This window comes from Camelus ferus, chromosome 12 (assembly GCF_009834535.1).
Source record: "Camelus ferus isolate YT-003-E chromosome 12, BCGSAC_Cfer_1.0, whole genome shotgun sequence".
NCBI classification, from domain to species: Eukaryota; Metazoa; Chordata; class Mammalia; order Artiodactyla; family Camelidae; genus Camelus; species Camelus ferus.
The window spans coordinates 40,954,530-40,976,288 of record NC_045707.1 but is presented as its reverse complement, the minus strand read 5'-3'; the positions used below and the strand labels follow the sequence as shown (position 1 = coordinate 40,976,288).

The following is a 21,759-nucleotide window of genomic DNA, read 5'->3' as shown; positions in this document are numbered from 1 at the left end:
GCGTGCTAAGCCTGTGCTCTACCACTGAGCTATACCCTCCCCCCGAGAAGCATCTTAAATTATTATTAAACTGTTACTATATCTAAAATCAAACTCATAATCCTCCATACTTCTGTTCCCTGGCTCAGTGCATGAGAGGCACTGAGCCTCTCAAGCAGGAAAACAACTTTCATCTTCAATTTTTCTCCCTTATTCTACTCATCCAATTGGCCACCAAATCTCTTTTCTCCACAGTCCACTGCCTTAGGTTAGGTTATTAGCATTTCTTAAGACGACCCTCCTGTCATTAATCTCCACTTCCATTTCTAGTCCTGTGGGAATTTTCAACACAGAGACTAAATCTGACAATGACACCACCCTACTCACGAACTTTCATCTTTTTCTTGAAGGCAGGTTCCAGGTTATATCCAGTCTCCTTACCGTATTGATGCAAAGCCCTTTGCAACGTCATCACCAGAATCTCCCAGCCTGATCTTCATGTGTTCCAGTCACCCTGGAGCACTTTTCATCCCGGAAACAAACCAAGTTCATTTCCACACTGAGACCTTTATTTCAGACACTGGAGTGTTCTCTTTGTGTGTCCTTAATCACAAAACACAACGCCTGACAACTTGTGCATCCTCAATGTTTGTTGAATGAATTAACCACAAATCCTGAATGTTTAGTTTCTTGATAAAACATTAATTAATTGAGTAAGTAAGTAAAAGGATTATGAAAGCAATGCCTCCCTCAGTAAAATTACTTTTTTTACAGATGCGCGGGAAGCAAACAACTGCTTGCTGATCTGGCATTTCTGTCACCATCCCAGCCATTTTCAAATCCTGCTCAGTTCATGCCCAACTATCAAAAGCAGAACAGCTGACAAAACCTTTCCCCCCTTTTTGGTAATATCTTTACTGCGCAGAGAAATAAATTCATGAGATCATGGTAAACATGAGCATCATGTTTTCCACAGACAATGACAACTAAAGTATGAGCTGCACCTCATAAGAAAACCTTACATAGGATGTAGGACTGTTGAAGTAAGCAGAAATTTAAGATTAGTGAAACTGAAAAAGTCAGATCATATGAGTTCCTATGTCTGCAAGTTAATTTAGAAACTATTCATAAGGGGAAGGAAAAAAAAAACTAACCTCTTAAAATTTTCAAGAAATTCTCACTCTCATTGTCATGATGGAAATCCCCAAATTTCTCAAATATGTTCTTTTTTCTTTACCTCTGGTAGCCTAAAAACATCTGCCAGAAAATATTATGAAACTGAAGAAGTTTCTGGTACCATTGCCCAAACCTGTAGTAACCTGTAATGAGCAGGTAGCACTCCCACAAAGGGCTCTGGTTTCTCTCCCTTTGAGTAGTCACAACTTCTAAACCTTTGCTGAGCCTTTCTGATTTCTGTACTCAGTGATACGCTATTAATAGGGCCTCTTAGGAGATGCTAATGTGCTAATGGTATGTATAGTTATATTAACACCAGGTTCTCTAGGTATTAGTGTTAAACTAGTATCAAGCATTCATCTGTACATATTTTTTCAATAAACATTTATTAACACTTTATTTTGCACTAGTGTATAGTGCAAGCCCTGACTGATATTTTTTCTTTTTCACTTAAAATATTTTTTAATCTTTTATTATTTTTTCTTTATATTTTGTTGTTTATTTATTTGTTTGTTTGTTTAATGCTAGTGCCTGACTTAAGCTTTGATGGCTGAAGCATCCAGGGATGGCCATCTCAAGTTAACACATTGCCAACCACAGACTACTAGATAAAGAGCCAGGATCCTTTGTTTTAGAGATCTTGATTGATTTTAGTAACTGTCCATTTGGACTACTTGGGTTTTTTTCTCTTCTCTTGCTTTAGATTCATGCTCTGTGCTATCTTTGCAACTTTTCAATAAATTTAAAATTATTCCAAAATATTTATGAGAATTGCAGTAATTTATTCCACCCCAATAAAAGCAGAACCCAGGCCCAAGCTCGCTCGCTCTCTTTCCTCTAGACCTTACTGTGTGGCCCCAGGTGATTTGTCATCCTAGGCTATGTGATTTTCAGGTCTTGTAATAACCCCTTATCTTTTCAACATTTCCTGATGGCTATTGCTGATGGGCGTCTTGCAATCCTAATAACCACAAGAGCCAATCAGACCACACTGGTTATTGACCAGCACAAAGCATAGTGCTTGCATTGGAGATACAAATACAGGAGGTTCAGTTCCTGCTCACAGACTTGAGCGTCTAGTGGGTAGGCTGCGAAGTTAAATCGTGAAGTAGGGAACAGAAGTAGCCCAGGAGGCTTCCGGATGCAGAGAAGTGGCAGAGGTCAGCCCTCGGGAGTGTCAGGGGAGATTTCCTGAAGGTCACTGCTGAGGTGAATACATTAGGCAAGTGTTTATTAAGCACCTAAGTCAAAGCACTGCTCCCAGCCTGGAAACAGAGTAGTAAACAAAGCAGAAAGAGCACCCTTTCTAGGTATCCTAGGAGAATATCCTGAAGAAATTTTGCCAGATGAACAATCTAAAAGAAAACAAACACTGTATCTTTAAAGGTTAATTATGTACAAGTGAGTATAGCTTAGGCACCAGAAAAATTGGCTCACTGTACACACACACACACACACACACACACACGGGATATGCCTTTCGAATGGTGACCAACACCCTGCGTCATGACATCCCCATGATGACAATGACCCTTTGCCAGAAGGAGGACTATAGAGAAGAGATTCTACTTAACCCCTAACCCCAAGAGCATGCTTTAAGTTTCTTCTGAATCATAAAAGGAAGAGTAGAACGTATACACGGTGCTTTTTAAAGGGATAGTACACATTAGTATGTGAGCCGTTTTTTTCAGGGCAGTGGTTACACACATTTACTCAGATAAATTTGCTTGTCTGTTTCAGAGGACTCTTGGAAGAGGAAGGATGGCGACATCCTCTTGGGTGAATGATCCCTCAGCCCTGCCATTTGTTGAAAAATACGCTATTTTGATTTGATTTTAAATGTACTGAATTACAATCATCTCTTATTGATTTTAGCTCTCCTGTATTTTTTGTTCATAGCAATGTTTGTTAATCTCTGCCTGACCCTCTCTGGGAATCTAGAGATACCATGTGAAGTCAGCCCAGTTCAGATGAGTTAGACAAGGTGGGAGAATCAAGTTAAGTATATGTATATACTGAGAAATGTGATCTGCTGTAGCAGATAAACCCAGAAATCTCAAAGGCTTTAGTTTCTCATTTATGAGAACCAGTGTTTCTTAATGGCTGGAGACTGGGGTTTGGATGGAATGCTTTGCTGCACAAAGTTGTTCAGGGACAAAGGTTGACTGTTTCTATCCATAACAAGTGACTAAGGTCATCCTGGGCACTGGCATCCAGCCAGCTAACAGGAGAAGAAAGTGAAGGCAGCATACCCACTTTTTCACCACCCACACTGGGAAGTGACTCACAACTTCCACTGGCAGGAACCAGTCCTGATCCTTCCAGGAGGAAATGAAGTCCCTGCCTGAGAAACCGCTTCCTGGCAAGAACTGGACAATGGAAAAGGAGCAGGAATCTTTCATTATAGGTGAACATCTAGGCATAATGTATGTTTTCTATTTCCACAATGTAATTGAGAAAAGTAATAGGGTTATCAGAAGGTGACTAATGAAGAATGAGATTTTAAATATGAAATCTTATTGAGTTTTAAAAAACATTTTGGATTAATTTTAGATTTATAGAAAAGTTGCAAAGATAGCATACCTTGACTCAGTTTTTCCTAATATTAACACCTTATATAACCATGGTACATTTTTCAAAACTAAGAAATTAACTTTGGCACATTATCATTAACTAAGCAATAGGCTTTATTCAGATTTCACTAGTTTTTCCACCATGGTCCTTTTTCTGTTCCAGGATCCAGTCTGGGACACTATATTGCATTTAGATACCGTGTTTCCTTTGTCCCCTCTAGTCTATGACAGTTTCTCAATAATTCCTTGTTTCTCATGACATTGATACTTTTGAAAGTAATAATCAAGTATTTTATAGAATGGCCTTCAATTTGTCTTTGTCTTGTTTTCTCATGATTAGACTTGGGGTATGGGCTTTGGGCAAAATACCACAGAGGTGAAATACTTTCTCATAATATCATATTATGATATCAATATATAGAATATCAGTTTATTACTGGTGATGTTAACTGATCATCTGGTTAAGGTGGTGTCTGCCAGATTTCTCCTCTGTAAAGGTATCTATTTCCTTTCCATACTCTAGTCTTCACAATTCACTAGTTCAGTCCACATTCACAAAGAAGTGATACTGCAGCTTCTAGAAAAGAGAAATAATTGGGTTTTTTTGTTTTGTTTTGTTTTGTTTTTACTGCCTGTGAATAAAAACATACAAAATAAGTAAAGAATGGTAGGGAAATGGAATTAGCAGTGCTAATTTTTGTACACTCTTATCTGGTAATTAAAGAGCTGAGTAATGACAAGTGACTGAAACTATAAATTTTAAAAAGTTGCTTTTGCAAAAAACATGACAGTTTATCCTAATAAAAGAAATGTATCAATGCAAGGCTCCAGTTTCTGCTTCTAATAATGTTGGACTAGGAAATTCAGATAACTGAAAAATCTTGGGAAATATGAAAACATCTTAAAAGCATCAGATTTAACCAAAGGATGTGGAGTTACTGGGCCAAGATCTCAAAAAAAAAAAAAAAAAAAAAAAAAAAAAAAAGAAAGAAATCCAGAGGAGTGAGCTTAGCTATGGGGCTGTATTTGGTCAGGCGCATCAGCTAGTGAGGAAAGGCTGCTGCACATGGCTTTCAGCTACCTTATAAGTAGGGAAAGGGGATTTAAGCTCTCGAGGCCAGGGCAGTGGGGCCAAAGTAAGGGTGAAGAAGATATACCTAGCCCTCATACACACCATTAAGTCTGGTTGCAAGGTATCTGGGGGACATAGAAAACCTCAAGCCCTAAAATAAGGTCCGGATGATGGTAAATAACAAGTGTCTTCAGTGCCAACATGAAGTAAACAAAATCATCTTTGGAGAAATATCATTCAACACTTAAAATTATTTCTAAAGAGAATTTTTCAAGTACTGTGTCTCACAACTGATCTAGGATAACAACATGATGTCTTAAAGTGGGAACTCCAGGTATGTAAAAACACACTTTAAGAGGAGAACACAAAGACTGCAGGTTGAGTTTGTAAAATTAACATGACCTAGGAGAAGAAATAAGCAAGGCTTTTAAGCAAATTTAACACATGCAAATCCAGATTTACAAAAGGGATACGTGAAGGGGTGACTTATGAAAATTCATTAAAGTATTTCAAAGGTGGTATTTAGAAAACTGAATTTATACTCAATTTTCTAGGAAAATGGCCCATCAAACAACTGGGTACCTGGGATTTAGAGACATCATAAAGGAGATGCAATAAAACAACTAATTTAGGAAGTGCAGTTGACCCTTGAACAACATGGGTTTGAACTGCGCCAGTCTACATATATGCAGATTTTTTCCAATAAATATGTGCTGCAGTCCTGCATGATCCAAGACAGGCTGAACCCACTGATACTGAACCACAGATATGGAGGGCCAACTATAAAGTTACATGCAGATTTTCTCCTGGCAGTAGTGCTGGCGTCCTCAGCCCCCACATTGTTCAAGGGTCAACTATATTAGTTGTGGCTACATTGTAGAGAAAACTCCCCAAATAATAGCGTTTAAGAAAGTGGAAGTGTATTTCTTTTTCACATAAAGGAAGCCCAAAGTTAGGCAATCCAGGGCTGCCCTAGCAGCTCCATGATGCCATTAGGGACTATGTACCTACCTCTTTGTTTCACTATCCTCGCTCATGGCCTCTCTCCTCAAGGTCAGTTACTGCGTACTCCAATACATCTGCTGGAGTCCAGCCATTCCATCAGGTTCCATCTTCCCTTAAGCAGCCTTCTTATATCACATTAGGATTCTTCCTACATGCCATAGGTCAGAAACAAGTCACATGGCCACCCCTAGCTGCAAGGGAAGCTGATTAAGCTGATCCTTTTGTATAGGGCAGAATGTGTCCACTCTGAAGTGGGAATTTATTACTAAGGAGAAAGGGAAGATGGATGCTGTGCTGGGTAACTAGGGATCTATTTTATAACAATGAAATAAGGGATTGATAGCTTTAAAAAGAATTATTAAGTTAAAACCACACTGTTTTATAGCTCCTGTAGTAGATAACATTAAGAAAGCAGATGTGGAGGTGATAGGTAATGAAACTGCACCACTCCAGTTATTGGGAGCAATGAAATTGATTTATCTAAAGGAAAAGAAATGCAGAAAAAGCTGAGATGCTTGTAGAATGTTATTTAAAATAGAGAACTATCTGGATAATCATAAATGCTTAACATTGAGGGCAGTGAAATGAATTACAGTTCATTAATTCAGTGGGTGAATACTGAGTGAAAGTGGTAACTTGAAGACTAACAACATGGAGTAGATATTTGATACATAAAAGTAATCAATCTACAAATTTGTAACTACAATTTAATTTTGAATATTTCTATGAGAAAGGACCAAACAGAAATTGGGAAGTTGAGAACGTTGACCTCTTGGCAGGGACTTATGTCTGCTTCTCAGTTGTTTATGTTATTATATATGATGTTTTTCAAAATGCATAAATACATCCATGCATAAATACACATACATACAAAAATTTTAAAATAATATAACTATATATATATTTTAAGGAATTTCCTTCTGTAGTTCTGGAGTTTGAGGAATTAGAAGTGTGAGCTCGCACACCGGTTAGTGTTAGTCTTTTGAGTTAGATCTAGATTCAAATTCTGCACCTCTATTCATTAGCAGCACAACCTTGAGCTTTGGTTTCCTCATCCATAAAAAGGGGATGATACTTGAGCTCTGATGTAAGGATTTAGATCAGAAGCATACTGCCTTTCACTAAATAATGGTCACCAAGGAAGAATCATTCTCAAAAGGACAGTCCACTGAGACACTTACTTTGAGACACTGTGACTTCCTTGACAGAAGGAAAGTCGGGAATCAACTTAAGGGGGGAAAAGCACACATTTACTATATATCCTAAGGGTACCCAACGTCGGGAAAGAAAAAAATTTTTTTCTTCTACTCTTATAAGTCCTCAGCTGGGGTCTCTGTTAACAAAAACAGATGAAGAGAAAAATAAAGAGATGTTTATTATGATGTATATCTCAAATATACATGAGAGAAATTCCTGGATGAGTAACTCAAAGAGGTGGCTAGAACTTGGGTGTATATAGTATCTTAACAGAGAAACGATACATCTGTACAGAAATGACGGGACAAAGGAAAATGATTCTAGGCTTCCAAGGGTGGGAAACTGTGGGAATATTAATATATGGGGGATAAAGAATGAAATGACATTTGTTTGCAGATTCCTCTGATGCCATCTTTAGGTCTGAGTCTAGAACGCCCTCCAGTAAAGGAAATTTATATCCTGCCTTTAGACAGAAAGGCAGAGGGTAGGGAGAGCTTTTCTTGCTTCTTAATTGCCTTCAGATCAAAACAATATGTCAAAGAGGCATATTTTAGGGTGACATATCCTGGTTTCCTTCACCAGTAAGGTTGTTTTTCAGGACTTTTGCATTTCTTATATAAACTTCGCTATTCCAGGTAATGGGTGTTATAAGATCTATGGCCTGGAAAGCTTTTCCAAGGGAGAGCAGCACTGTGCTTTCTCCTCAGCGCGTGACACTTATGTACCCATAGACGGTTACACTTATACACCTATTATAAATATACACACATACACATACTTCTTTTACACAACAAAATTCTTACTGCCTTTACAGTCAGACGACTCTTGTATGTTGGTGTTAAAAGTGATTAGCCAATTGGATCGCTTAAGGGAATTACACAAAGCAGAAAGATAAAGTGGTCAAATGAATTCCATTTGATGTCATAATTCCTCTGCCTCAGGGAGGGTTTTTTAAAATCAGATCAGCTGTAGAGTAGAGAAATGGGCGGGGATGGGGAAAGGAAGGAAGACGAGGGAAGAGGATGGGTTTTCAGAGCACAGAAACCTAGGTAGACACATACGATGGCTCAATATGCGTGACAGCTTTTGTGATTTTTTTTTAAAGCTTGATTAAAAGCTTCTGCTTTATTGGATATGATGGTCACCCCTCCCCCCCGCCAGCCACAGTGGTCAGAAATACAAGTTTGTCCGTGTTCCTGCTCTCCTCGCTAACAAAACCAAAAACAAACAAGATTCTTGGCAGGGCTCAGGTGATGTGTCCTCTCTGCCTTACACTGCACTGCTTTTCTAGTTCCAGAAAAACAAGCAATTTGCCATCTATGCATTTTCTCTTGCTGTTTCCTTGGACTGGAACGCTAGTCTCACTTTTCTTTGCCTGGAGAGCAAAGAAAACTTCAAAAACTCTAATATCATCGTTAGGAAAACTTCTCTGGTTCTTCATAGGAGTACTGGGACCTGCCTCTCAGCTCTGTGCAGATCTCTATTAAATATACATGTATTTAATATACATATATATACATTTATTTAATATTCTGTACAATTGTATTTTATTTTGATAACATCAGTTTCCTAGACCCCAAGGAACAATTAATCTTTGTAATCTTGTTTTCTAGCAGGGTGTGGCACCCAGGAAACGTTTACGGGGCTGAAACAAACCCACCTTTGGTTTCCAATGACCCAATGATCTCGGCCACATACTTTGGGCGCAGACTCTACTTCAAAATCACGCTTTCAAGCTCCTCCAGAACACGAATCCCTTTTGCAGGGTTTGAACTGTATCAAGTCACCATTAGTCATTTTAGGTCGTGGCTCTACGCTTGTGCTAACCCTGATCCGTGCGAGAAGAAAGGGAAACTTAGTTTCTAGGAAACAAAAAGTCTGCTGTAGGGCTTGGGGGTGGGGGAAGCAGAACTGTGGGCAGCACTGGGGCCGTCCAGGCTCAGCCAGAGCTCAGTGCTCTCCCGCCTCCACCCCGCCCGCGCCTCTGCCCGCACCACCGGGCCCGGCTTCCGCCACTCCCCCTCTTTACACTCTCTTGGTTTTCAGGTAGACACCCTCCAGGTGGGTGCCACATCCACGCCCCGTGGCCTGGCGAACCTCACCGAACACTTCTGCCCGGAGCCCAGGAGCCGGATCAGGAGCCGCAGCCACAGCGCGGCGGGATGGGGTGGCTGTTCCCAGGCGGACGGCGAGGCCACGGGGAGGAAGCCGTCGGGGTTCGAGGCCTGGTACCCCGGAAACCCTGAGGGAAGGTGGGGCCGAGAGGAGTTAATCCATTTCTCTGGAGTTGAGCAAGAGCCAGGGCGGCCGGGCAGGCATCCTCGCCCGCGCGTCCCGGGAGCCGCCCCCAGCCCGGAGGCCGAACCAAAAGCGAAAGGAGCCGGACCCCGCGGCCCCGCAGCCCCAGCGTCGGGTCTGAGGGGAGGTCGCCGCGCGCCTGCACGGCGGCCGGGCCGCCGCTTTGTGACTTCACTGTTTCGCAACAAGCCCGGGCCGCCCGCGCCCCACCCACCCCGGGGCCGCCGCCTCACCGCCCGCCGCCTCGCTCCGCTCTCCGCGCTTCCCCTCCCTCCCGGGCCGGGCCTGCCCCGCCGTCGCGGAGCCTCCCAGCCGGCCGCCCGCGGCTGTGTGCGCCGTGGCCGCAGCCCGGCGGGCCGGCACGTGCGCAGCCCTCGCCTCCTCGCAGCGCGGAGCGCGGCGCCCTCCCCGCGGCAGCGCGATGCTGTGCTTTCTGAAGGGAATGGCCTTCGTCCCCTTCCTCTTGGTGACCTGGTCGTCCGCCGCCTTCATCATCTCCTACGTGGTCGCTGTGCTCTCCGGGCACGTCAACCCCTTCCTCCCGTACATCAGGTGAGGAGCCGGGTGGGAGGCAGGACTGGGACCGGGCAGAGGCACCACAGGGGAGAGCTCTGATGCGGAGGCAAGGGGTCCAGACCCCGCTGGGGCATCCTGCGAAAAGATCGAGGACCAACAACCAGGAGAGGGTGCTCCTGGCGGCTCGGGATGTTCAGGGAGGCAGGAGGTAGGAGCTGAGCACCTGATTTTACCCTGAGCACTGAACAGAGTGGCATCAGGAGGGGTACAGGTACAGGATAGACAGTAGAACTTTCAGACTGGGTATGGAACAGAATCTCTGAAAGACGCTTCTTTGGCGACATTGAAACAAGGATGGATCCTGATGGATGCCACTTGTTGAGTGTATAAGAGGCAGATCCAAATGTGTGCTAAACATACTTCACTTCCGTTTACCAGCATCCTCCGATCATCCTCGTAAAGTGGTTGTCTGGTTCATTTTCCTTGCAAGAAAACTAAGCTTAAGTAGATGTTGAAATATCGTCAATGTGACACTGATGTCACAGCTAGGAAATGGTGGAAGCAGAACACACATCCAGATTTGTCCTACGGCAAAAGCAACACTCTGCCACCCCGAGGTCTTTGGGAGACAGATTTAAGCTCTCTTGGATGCAGCTGCCCAAGATCCCTCTGGGTACTGTGCCCTCAAATTGTCAACAATGGGTGACATCTTTTGTACTGTCATTATACTATTTCATTTTTCATGAGTTTTGTCATCCACCTTTTTTTTTAAATTGAAGTATAGTTGATTTACGATGTTTCAGGTGTACAGCAAAGTGATTCAGTTTATATATATATATATAAATCTATTTCAGATTATTTTCCATTTAGGTTATTACAAGATATTAAATATGCTTCCCTGTGCTATACAATAAGCATTGTTCCCCACCTTTCTTGAGGGTCACTTCATCAGTCCCCAAGACACAAGTCCAGATACTCTTCATAGGGCTCCCAGATCTGTGCCTTCCCCATGGCCATAGCATTCCTTAAACATTAACAGGGATCCATCCTCATCGAAGTGGTGTCACCCCTCCACTCCCTGGATCTGTATTGTCTGGCAAAGGGATGATAAAGTTGGTGACACCCAAGTCAACTGCTTAATGATTGCAGAGATTGTAGGGCCACTTCCTCCTGCAGCCATTCTGCCTGGTGAGCAATGTTCTAGAATGTCTTTTGTAGGTGAGGAAGGGGAAACAAAGGTAAAGCAAGAGGGGACAAGAGTTTAAAGAAGCAAGAAAGTGAGCAATATGGAGAATAATACACAGCAGCAAAACAGTAGTAATGGTGGTGGTTTTGCCCATGCAAGACAAGGTGTCCCATGCATCCAGGCTTCCCCATCTCACCTGGTGCTCCTGCAGAAACCTGGGCTTGGTGTCTCGTGGCTCATCTCAGCCCCAAGTGCCATTGTTTCCCTTCTCTGGATTCCGAAGTAGGATAGATCCTCTTAGACTTGTGTAACAAGGAAGAGTTCTCCCTGTAATGCTCTTTACTAAGAAAGTAGTAGCTGTGTTTGTCACCAATCTGAAGATGAGAGACAGAAAATACTGATAAGCAAATTGGCCAGGCGATCAGAGGCAGAGTAGTCTTTGTAGAAGTGTCTGATGTAGCTGCAATTAATACCACCCTCAGGTGAGCTTAAAATGAAAGACATTCCAAGATGGGGGAATGAGCTGACAAGATGAACCACTTGTGAGATGCTCAAGTCACAGACATTCCAAGGAAGATGTGGTAAATTTAGTAAGGAAAGGAGGCTTTCAGGAAGAGGCAGAATTACAGGAGTAAAATCCTCGAGATTGTCCCCTTGTTGCCAGGAGTCTTCAGCCTACAAACAATAAACACATGACAGTTTGCCTAAGCGTGCCTGAGGCCTTTAGGCTGTCGGCTCTCTCTGACTACCTGAGTGGCTGGCACTGGATTGCCTCTGCCCCTCCTAGAAAACTAAGTCATTGAGGCCAGGGCCAGACATAGATTAGAACAAGACATCTGGATGTGACAGGATTAACTCTCGGATTTGTCCATTTGGCCCAGCCCTGTTGAGCCTTACTCCTGTAACTCATCTTTGTCCAGGCCTCCTATTCTCCCTTGCTCCCACTCCCTCCACTTCCCTCCGGCCTCCTTGGTCTCCTTCCTGTCTGTGTCTTGAGCACATCAGGCACACGGCCTCCTCCTGGCTTTTGCACTGGCTGTTCCTCTGCCAGAATGCTCTTTCTCCAGATATCACCAGCCTTTCTCCCTTACCTCCCTCTTTGTTCAGGTATTATCTCCGTGAGGCCTGCTCTGGTGGCCTTATTTAAAATGGCACCCTAGTGCTTCCCCCATCCAATCTGATTGTTCACCATAGCACTTATCACCTTCTAACAAGCCTTGTGATCTACTTGTTTATTAGGTTGAATATCTGTCTTCCCTTGCTGGAATGTAAGATCCATGAAGGCTGCTAGTATTTGTTGAATTAATATTTCTTGGGTGCTCACTATGGGTATTGTTACTCTTCCCTCTAGGGCAGGGCAGATCCCTTGAGGGAAGGCTTGATAAGGTGGTCAGTGATCTGGACATGTTTAGGGTGAGCACCCTTTTACATGAAGACATTGTTCAACCAATCTGATGTTGTGATTTTTTTTAAACAATGTTGAACACTTTAAATAAGAACCATTGCATTTTTGTAGCTCACAGTGAAAAAAAAATGTGACAATGAATATATGTATGCTCATGTATAACTGAAAAATTGTACTCTACACTGGAATTTGAGACAACATTGTAAAAATGACTATAACTCAATAAAAAAAAGTTACAAAAAGGAACCATTGCATTTTTAAAATTTACTTATTTATCTTCCAGTTTGGTTGAGATATAAATGACATACAGCACTGTATAAGTTTAATGATTTGACTTATGCACATCATGAAATGAGTACCACGATAAGTTTAGTGACCATCCATCATCTCCTGTAGATACAAAAATAAAAAAAAAAGGAGATATTTTTTTCCTTGTGGTTAGAGCTCTTAGGATTTAACGACTTTCTTACATAACACACAGCAATGTTCATTATATTACTCATGTTGTACTTTACATCCCTAGCACTTAATTATCTTACCACCAGAAGTTTGTACCTCTTGACTGCTTTCATCCAAGTCCCACTCTCCCCATCCCTACCTCTGGTAACCACAAATCTGATCTCTTTTCCTGTGAGTTTGTTTGTTTTTGAAGTATAATTGGTCTACAACACAGTGTTAGTTCCTGGTGCACAACATAGTGATTCTGTATTACAAAATGATCACCACCAGCCATTGCATTATAAATAAGATCCAGAACCATGGAAGGACCCCTCTCCAGTAAGACATTCAAACTCAGCCCCCTTATCAGATACTTTTTTAAAAAAAATTGGTGGGGGGAGCTAGTAATTAGGCTTTTATTTATTTAAAAAAATGTTTTTAATGGAGGTACTGGGGATTGAACCCAGGACCTTGTGCATGCTAAGCACACATTCTACCGCTGAGCTATATACCCTATCCCCCTACTCCCATATTTTCTTGTAACACTGTTATTCTTTAGTATATTGGATAAATGGGCAAATAGCTCTTAGACATATGGAAATACACTCAACCTCATGAGCGGAATAAAAATTCAAATTAACTCTCACTTTTCATCTGTTGGATTGGCAGAAACCCAAATGTTTGATCACACATTCTATTGGGGAGAGTTTGGGGAAACAGGCTATCACATGTTGCTGATGGGAATGTAAATTGATTCGATCAATCTCTGTGGAGGGGCTTTAGCATTATCTATCAAAAAGACAAAAATATGTATCTATAAGTTTACACATAGAATTGCTTTTGGTAACAAAAGGTTGGAAACAGTACAAATGTCCATCAGTAGGAGACTGGTTAAATAAATATATTTATCCATGAATACCTCAAAGGAACGCTCTCTATACATAGAATACTTTGTATAAAATTTCCAATACACTGTTATATGGAAAAAAGCAAGATGCAGAACAAATATTCTACTATTGGTTGCAGGGAGGGGGAATATATACATTTGTATGTAAGATAATTGTAGATTTACTTGCAGCTGTAAAAAATAATACAGAGAGGGGTGGGTGTAGCTCAGTGGTAAATAGCATGCTTAGCGTGCAGGAGGTACTGGGTTCAATCTCCAGTATCTTCATTTAAAAAAAGAAAAAAATAATACAGAAACATCTTCTAAACTTGGCATATTTTTTTGCATGAATTTATTTTTAGCTAAATGGATGGGTTTCCTATCAGAAAATTAAAATTAGAAGTATAGGAATTCAAACAGCCACCAAATTTAACAAGTGGGAATGGCACAGAGTGATGTTTCTGTGTTATGAAACTATTGTTACCAGGATGTCAAACCAAGGACAAATAAAAATCAACCTCAGAGTATTACTTTACATTTTTACACCCATATTGTTAGGTACAATCATGCTTTGTTATAGTTTCTTATATTTCTTCCATGACCAAATCCCTCAGGTGATCTTGAAACAACTTTACTTACCAAATTCTGGCAGCTGTTAAGCCATTCTCTTTTATATATTCTCTTTGGCTTGGATCTCATGCTTCTAGAATATTCTGTGGCCCTTTTAAAGTTTTGCCGATTCTGCACATCATGGTTGCTTTTTACTAGCCTCGTCTTACCATTTGGGCAAGCTGTGTTAGTTGGGTCCATTGCTGTCTTTGGCCTTTCCCATTGTTTCTCCTCATGACCACACACCCTGCTCAGTGATTAATGGCAGAAAACTGGGTCACCTAGAATTAAGCCACCTTAAAAGGGGACCAAAATGGTGTAGTAAACAAAATAAAAGAGGTTGGGTCTTTAACTCTGAAAATGAATCTAAAAATTAGGGAAGTTATTTTATCTTTAACAATCACAAAATTTAGATTATAATCACAACTATGTGCTAATGCTTATAATGAACAAAATTCATTATAGTGAACACTCATAATGAACAAAACCAAATGAAAAGACAAAATCCTTAGAATGAACAAAAATCTTAAAATTATTCAGTTGCTGATTTTTTAAGGGAAGGGTACAAACTTTTTCCAATAGAGTGTTATGATTATGTTATAAAGTTCTTGATTTTACATTTGTGTTTTGAAAGGGGATAGGAAGAGGCTCATTTTGCAGAAATGTTTTATGACTTCAGTTTTCGCTATGATCAATCTTACTCCATGTGTGAGGATACTGATCTTTTTTACTGTCATCACTCAGATAAAACACAAGTTCCATGAAGGTGGAGATTTAGGGTTCACTGCTGCATCCCCAGCATGTATGACAGTGCCAGACACATAGTAGGTGCTTGGTAAATGTTGCGTGAATACTAAGGTAATTTATGGCAGATGGACCTGTTTTAATTATCTTGTCAGCCTCTCTTCAATTTTTAACTGATTCTGCCAGTGTTCACTGTTCATTAACATCATTGTGTTTCCAGCTGTTATTCAACATCCTTTCTGTTGACTTCATGCAATTCTCCATGTTTTACCAGATTTGCACCTTCACTTTGCAGTCAGTTTGACTTACACTGTTGAATATTTACAGCATTTGATAATTATACTAAGAGGGAACATACTGTGATAGAGAAGGGAACAACTTTGGAGCAGGCAACATTGGTTAGAATGCAACTCCACCATGTGCCCCAGCTGTGGGAGTTTGGATAAGTTACTTCCTTCTGCATCTCTGTGGATCAATAATAGAACGCCCTTACAAATTAACATGTGAACTCACTTAGAACTCATTAACACCCTGGTCCAAGAATATAATAAGTTCTCTGTAAGCATTTGTTATTAGTATTATCAAGATACCAGTCCACATTGATCTGATGCTAGTGTTAAGTAGGAAAGAACATTTGGTTGAGGGCTAATTTTATAAGTGATCAGTTTGAGAATAAGCAGAAGCTTTCTTAACTAACCTCGACTTAACTTGTTGTGTTAACTGATAACCTCATTCTCTGAAGAAGACGCTGAGGAAGCTGGTGGTCCCTGGAAACCTCTCTCAGAGGGGGCCCCTCCCCTTGCTGCTTGCTCTTTTCTCTCACCTGTTTCTTTCTTTGTCCCCTTATCAAATGCCAGCTGTGTCCGTTCCCAAAGGTGTCTATGCCGGTTGTATTTTCTCTACTGTAATTGTGATTATCTCAACATACATGAACTATTGGTCCATGAATGCAAAAAGGGAACTGTAATTGCTAAGAAAACTCAGTTGAATGCTTTGGAAAGAGTCAGGAGATAAGTTGTCCAAAATTGTGGTCTGTTTAGTAGTGGTTATGACAAATGTAAAGATTTACCAAAAACTGATAAAAAGCTAGAAGGATTCTGCACAAATTGCCTCAAAGTTGTCTTTAAGATATCCCTCCACTTTAAAGAAATCAAAACTGGAATGAGATCATTCACAGTAGATGTGGCTTGTATGCCAGGAAGACATACGGTGAGACTGGTACTCATGTAATGGCCTTGTCCTACATCAATAAGTAAGCACGTGAATGTATGCAGTGTATCCATATACTTTTTGATGACTTCCTGCTTAACCCAACCTGTTTGATTACTATCTACATTGAATTTCAGGCAATGGTGACTTTTGCTTCCTTTCTCAGCTGTATCAATGGGGTCCGGGATAATAAACAGTCAGATAATGGTGTCTCTGTATAGAGTCACATACTCTGACACGTAGTTAATGACTCTTCAGTCTCTATAGTGCAGCGATTGTTACCTACAGTATCTCTAAGCCACAGTATCATAAGAATGAAAAGGTAGGCATGCCATGTAAAACTTTCTGCTAGAACAGTATCATCCTTGAAATAATAATTTTGTAGTTTGACATTTGCTTCAAAAAAGCTTTGCCCAAATTAGATAATTCTAAGGAAAGCATAATAAGAAAGTGGAAGATCCCCAATTTTTGCAGCTCCAAAGTTTGAAGTGATTGATGTAGTGTTGTTTGGCTTGAGTCAACTGTAAATACATTCAAGTTCTCCTCTGTTTAATTTAAAATTTCCACTGTCATTTGATTACATAGGATTCTTTTTTTTTTCCACTGAGTTAAATGGTTTTTTCCTGCTATTCCTACTTTTAAAAGGGCAGTACAATATTGCTCAAAAGTCTTGATTAATGCAGGGCTGACAACTTTTAAACATAAGTGCTCAATTTCAACTTAAAAAAAGGAGTGCTCCATTGAAGAGTCCTCTTTCCCTGACAGTAATTGCATTTCAGTCCATCAAGAACATGCATTGTAGACTTACTGCATACCAAGGACAACTTACCAATGGCTCCAGAAGGGATTGCTGGTGCAGACCCAGTTGTAGATAACACAGTTCTGTAAACTCACATGGAAGAGATATGTTATCATAAAAAGAAATATAATACAGCACAACAGAAATGAGTTCTAAATTGTGTCCACTGACAGCTCTAGATGGATGGTTTTTTATACTATTTTATTTTTTATACCATTTACTATCTCTGTGACCTTGGACAAGTTACTTTTCTAAGACTCAGTGTCCTCACCTTTAAGATGATCATAATAAGTACTTTCCTTATAATGTTGTGAAGACCAAATAAGATGTACCTGGCCAAGTGTAAGAACAGAGAATATGTTAATTTTTTTTCCTTTTTTAATGTTAGCAGCTGTAGTCCAAGAAGGGATTGTTTTCTACAGACTCCAAAAAAAAAAAGTTGAAATCTGACCTCTTATGCTTCCCTCTTCATTACCATCTGGTTCAAGCTACTGTCATCTCTTGATAAACTACTGAAATAGCTTCCTAAGTCTCCCTGGTCCATGCCTGCCTCTCCACAGTCTTTTTGCAACATCCTTTAAAATCATCAATCAACTTCATATCACTTCCCTGCTCTCAGTCCTCAGCGGCTTCCCATCCTACTTACAGTAACACTCAGAATCCTTGCCATGACCTGGGAGACTCTCCATGAACCCTCCCATCTGTGCACACAGGTCCTTGCTTACTCTCCTCCAGCCATGCCTCCTTCCTTGCAGTTTTTTTTTAATATATTGCCACCTTCTGGCCTTTGACTTGGCTCTTCCCTCTGCTTGTAATTTTCCTGGCCCAAATATTCCACTTCATTTAGTCCTCTCTGTTCAAGCACCCTTCCCAGACTACTCAGTCTTGAGTGGGCGGCTCACCTATCTCTCTCTGTCGTCTTATCCAGCTTTCCTTTTCCTCACAGCATTCATCACTCCCAGACTACTTCTATTGGCCCCTACAGGAATGTAATTCCACAGAGAAGGAGCTTTTTCTGTTTTACTTACCATTGGCTTCACCTTGCCTACAAAATTGCCTGTTACATAGAAGGCAATCAGTAACTATATGTTGAATCAAGGAATCTTTTGTTAGATACTACACTTCTTGAAGGTTGTGAAGTATCTTGTCATCTTGCATCATCACTTAGCACAGTTCCCAACACACAGGAGGTGCTTAACAATATTTTAATAATGTTGTATGAGTGAACAAAGAGGGAGCTTGGATTGACAGAGGGCGATTTCATGTGGATAGAGTGAGAAAAGAGCAAATTGTTTGCATTTATGGCTAAGGAATTCTTTTTATGTTTCAAACAGTTGACTATAATATTGTATATCAACTATACTTCAATAAAAAAGATAGTTGCATACTTGCCTGGTAGAGGAGATAACATGATCACTAAGGTGGTTTTCCCAGGGCAAGGCTTATCCATTGAACTCTGGATGTGCTGACCCCTGCGATTTCCCCAATGTGGGAAACTTGACTGAATCATTTGTGGTATTGGGGGACTGCATTCGCACTTTCCCCTAAAGAAAAAAAAAAAAGTTGCTGTAGCTATAGGGTGCCACCCACTCTAGAATAATCACCAAGTGAAGCTGCCAAAAACTCAGCCCTAATAATTTAAAGTAATCAAATGTAATGACTTTTTATTATCATATTTATTTTAAATTATATATTTAAACATGGAGACAAAGGAAGTAATGGTTTCCTTTTACTGGTGCATTAAGTGTTTTTAGGTTCTAAGTCCTGACTAATCTTCCAAGCAATGGGCCTAGGATTTTAGGGCAATCTAATAAACCCCAGTGTGAGCACACAGATAATTCTGCATACTGTCAGCATCTCAGTCCTCCCAATAAACTGTGACTCCAGGATTTAGAATAATGCAATCACATGTATCCAATGATGTAAAGAACAGCATTCTACCAAGCTTATATTATGCACATCTTGTTTGTGTTGTCTCTATTCCTTTGAGCATCAAGTGATTATGTACTGGCTCAACATCATAAATTAGTTCAGAGGAAGATGTTAAATAAACAATTTGGAATTTTCCACAATGAACAAAACTTGTAGAAATGTAAACACAGTAAATATAGATGTAAACTGATTTCCTAGGCACAACCTACCCTTATTAGAAGCAGCTGTGTACCCATAACATCCTCAACAGCTTCTAAGCCACGTGCAAATGAACAGTTAGTTCCTATACTGAGTACAGTTTCCAGGAAGTGCCTCATTTACAGGGAGGCAAATGAGGAGGTGGATGGGACTGGGGCAGGGCCAGAACCATATTGCTTAAACCATGTGGTAGAGAATCACAAGTTTTGTAAGGGGACTTCTGCCACATTGAGAGGCAACTGGTTTAGCCTCTTAATCCCCAGTTTCCTGAATCAGGTGCCCAAGTACAGCTGTGCCAACCAAATCCTACTACCTCTGCTTACTACACTGAGATCATTTACTGTGAGCTTTAAAAAAGGTAAAATAAAAAGAGGCTCCTCACATATTCTCTTGGAACCCCTTGGTGTTATGCTCATCTGGATCCCAATGTCAGGCAGAAGATGTGATGCAATATTTACTTCAATGTAAAACATTAGCTTGGAGACCAAAAGGCTTAAAAGAATATTTAAAGGGAAGAGCCTTTCATACATACCTATGTATTTTTTTTTTTCAAAGAAAAGCACTTGTTAACATTTAATGATCCTCCCTCCACTGGCTTCCAGCTATCAGTACACAGCCTCCTCCCACCCCCTACACATCCTTAATATTGTCCTCAGCTCCTCTGCTGAAGAATTTAACCTTCATGATGATGTTACCCAAAACCTGGTTCACCTCTCGGTAGGTGCTAAAAAGACACAATGAAGCCAATGATCGGGAGAAGGAAGAATTTATTACTTGCAGCAAGTAAGGAAAACATGTGGGCAATTGGGGCAATTTTAAGATGAGGGTACCCACATACTCATGAACAGGCTCGAGCAGAGAATTCAGCATAGAATTGGGGCAAAGGTTGACAGTGTCCAAGCTTTAGCTGATTGACGTCATGGGGGTCAGAAAAGGTTAATGTTCTCATCCCTTAGGTTCCAGTTGATCTCCTGGTTGAGCCCTCAAGGGGTATTTAAATTCTATAAAACAGCTCAAGAAAGTGACTTCGGGCTAATGTACTTTTAAAACTGGGAGTCTTTAAACTGATTTATTATCTTTGCTGTTGGTAACTTCTCTTGCCTGATAACATTCGTTTGTTCTTTTGTTCCTTTGAGATCATTATCATTGAGCCCTGTTCAAGGGCAAGCATTGTGGCCAGGCTTGGGTCACAAAATGGCTTAGGCCTAAAATGGCTTCTCTTATGTCAAAAAGCTATATCTGGTTCTTTTCCTCCAGGGACCCTCTACCTTGTCTGCTTAAAATGACAAGCTGTTTTGGGAGCTTTCTCTTTCCTAGAACTTGATGGTGGCCCTATTGCACCACATTAGTGACTGGAGCAGTTCCAGTCTTGCTTGTGGCAGCATTTACCCTGTGTCTGTGTCTGCTCACTGATAAGAGTCCACGGTTTTGCGAGGATGACAGTTGGGCAGAAGCTCTGATTCGTCTTTTAGTGGTAATGCCTTACACCAACTTTCCCAAAGTAACCTGGGTGATATTCGTCAGAGTTGATCCTGGGGTGATGCATGCCACCTGGGTTACCAGGCCTCTGAGTACTTCCGGTGTTTTACAACACAGCCGTGGCCATGGCTCATGTGGCTCCTTACTTTCTCCGTCTTTCTTAGGATGGCGTGTCAGTGGCTGAGGTGAAAGAGGAAGACATTCTTTTGTATTAACAATAGTAGGCAACCACGGCTACTCTTAGAAGTGTCCACATTTTCATCTGCTGCTTGGAAAGTTTTCTTGAAATACTCTTGAGCAAAATCTCACCAAATGTAGCTAGGTACCATTTTGTTACTTAGTGGAAATAAATCACACACTGACCATTCTTACCTGACAGATACGGGAATTTGTGACACATGTTAGGTGTCCCATAAATATTTTGTTGATAAATGGATAGAATTTATGGTTATTTGTAGAGTCAAATAAAAATAATTTAACAGGTGGTTTTATTTACTCAAACAACTGGTTATGAATGCAGTGCATTCATTCTTTCCTGAGTTTTTGTAGTATTCACATTTCCTACGTTGTAGTCCAAGTGTAGGAATGTAGGCCCATTGGTACTCATGCACTGATGCTGGGTGTTTTAGACTCAGTAATCCTGAAAGAAAATTGGATTTACCAAGGTGGTGAATAATTGTCAAAGGTGCTTTATGATTAAATTATAGCACTTGAGAACTGTGAGGTCTTTCCTGCTTTACACCTTCCTGGTATACAGCTAAGACATGATGATCCCTTCTTACCACCATCCTGGTTCATTCCCATGGTGTGCTGGGCCAGCCGGCTGCTATGTGCTCCCAAGAGCCAACTGTGTGCATTTCTTCCCAATTCTACGTTCAGTGACTGGCATTTTGGTAGCTTGAATTTTGACAGGTTGGGAGTATTTATCTCAACCTGGGTGATATCACCCAGGTTACTATGGGAAAGTTGGTGTGAGGCATCACCACTAAAAGACGAATCAGAGCTTCTGCCCAACTGTCATCCTTGCTAAACTGTGGACTCTGATCAGTGAGCAGACA

The 21,759-nt window shown here is 40.9% G+C and overlaps 1 protein-coding gene, 2 long non-coding RNA genes and 1 other non-coding gene across 8 annotated transcripts in view; 2 read left to right on the top strand and 2 right to left on the bottom strand.

Moving 5' to 3' along the window:
* Positions 1 to 3,775: 3,775 nt before the first annotated feature.
* On the bottom strand, positions 3,776 to 9,093 carry LOC116667699. Its single transcript, XR_004324691.1, has 3 exons — positions 8,663 to 9,093; positions 5,812 to 5,953; positions 3,776 to 4,305 (listed from the first exon to the last, which is right to left on the bottom strand). It is a non-coding gene; the product is annotated as an uncharacterized LOC116667699 (long non-coding RNA).
* Positions 9,094 to 9,564: 471 nt separating this feature from the next.
* Positions 9,565 to 21,759, top strand: part of DRAM1 (DNA damage regulated autophagy modulator 1) — a 69,819-nt gene continuing 57,624 nt past the window's right edge. For 4 of the 5 annotated variants that reach the window (XM_032493496.1, XM_032493497.1, XM_032493495.1 and 1 more), the window contains exon 1: positions 9,578 to 9,852. In XM_032493496.1, the coding sequence (XP_032349387.1) occupies positions 9,722 to 9,852 (131 nt within the window). In that variant the 5' untranslated portion in view covers positions 9,578 to 9,721. Of the gene's footprint in view, positions 9,853 to 21,759 lie in introns of all 5 variants that reach the window. The other variant, XM_006186048.2, reaches the window with a different exon arrangement.
* LOC106729804 overlaps positions 12,657 to 21,759 on the bottom strand; it is a 69,614-nt gene continuing 60,511 nt past the window's right edge. Inside the window, exons 8-9 of the long non-coding RNA XR_004324689.1 lie at positions 17,123 to 18,636; positions 12,657 to 14,636 (exon numbers count right to left, since the gene is read on the bottom strand). This is a non-coding gene — a long non-coding RNA (uncharacterized LOC106729804). The remainder of the gene's footprint in view (positions 14,637 to 17,122; positions 18,637 to 21,759) is intronic.
* On the top strand, positions 18,477 to 18,639 carry LOC116667842. Its single transcript, XR_004324900.1, has one exon. It is a non-coding gene; the product is annotated as a U1 spliceosomal RNA (small nuclear RNA).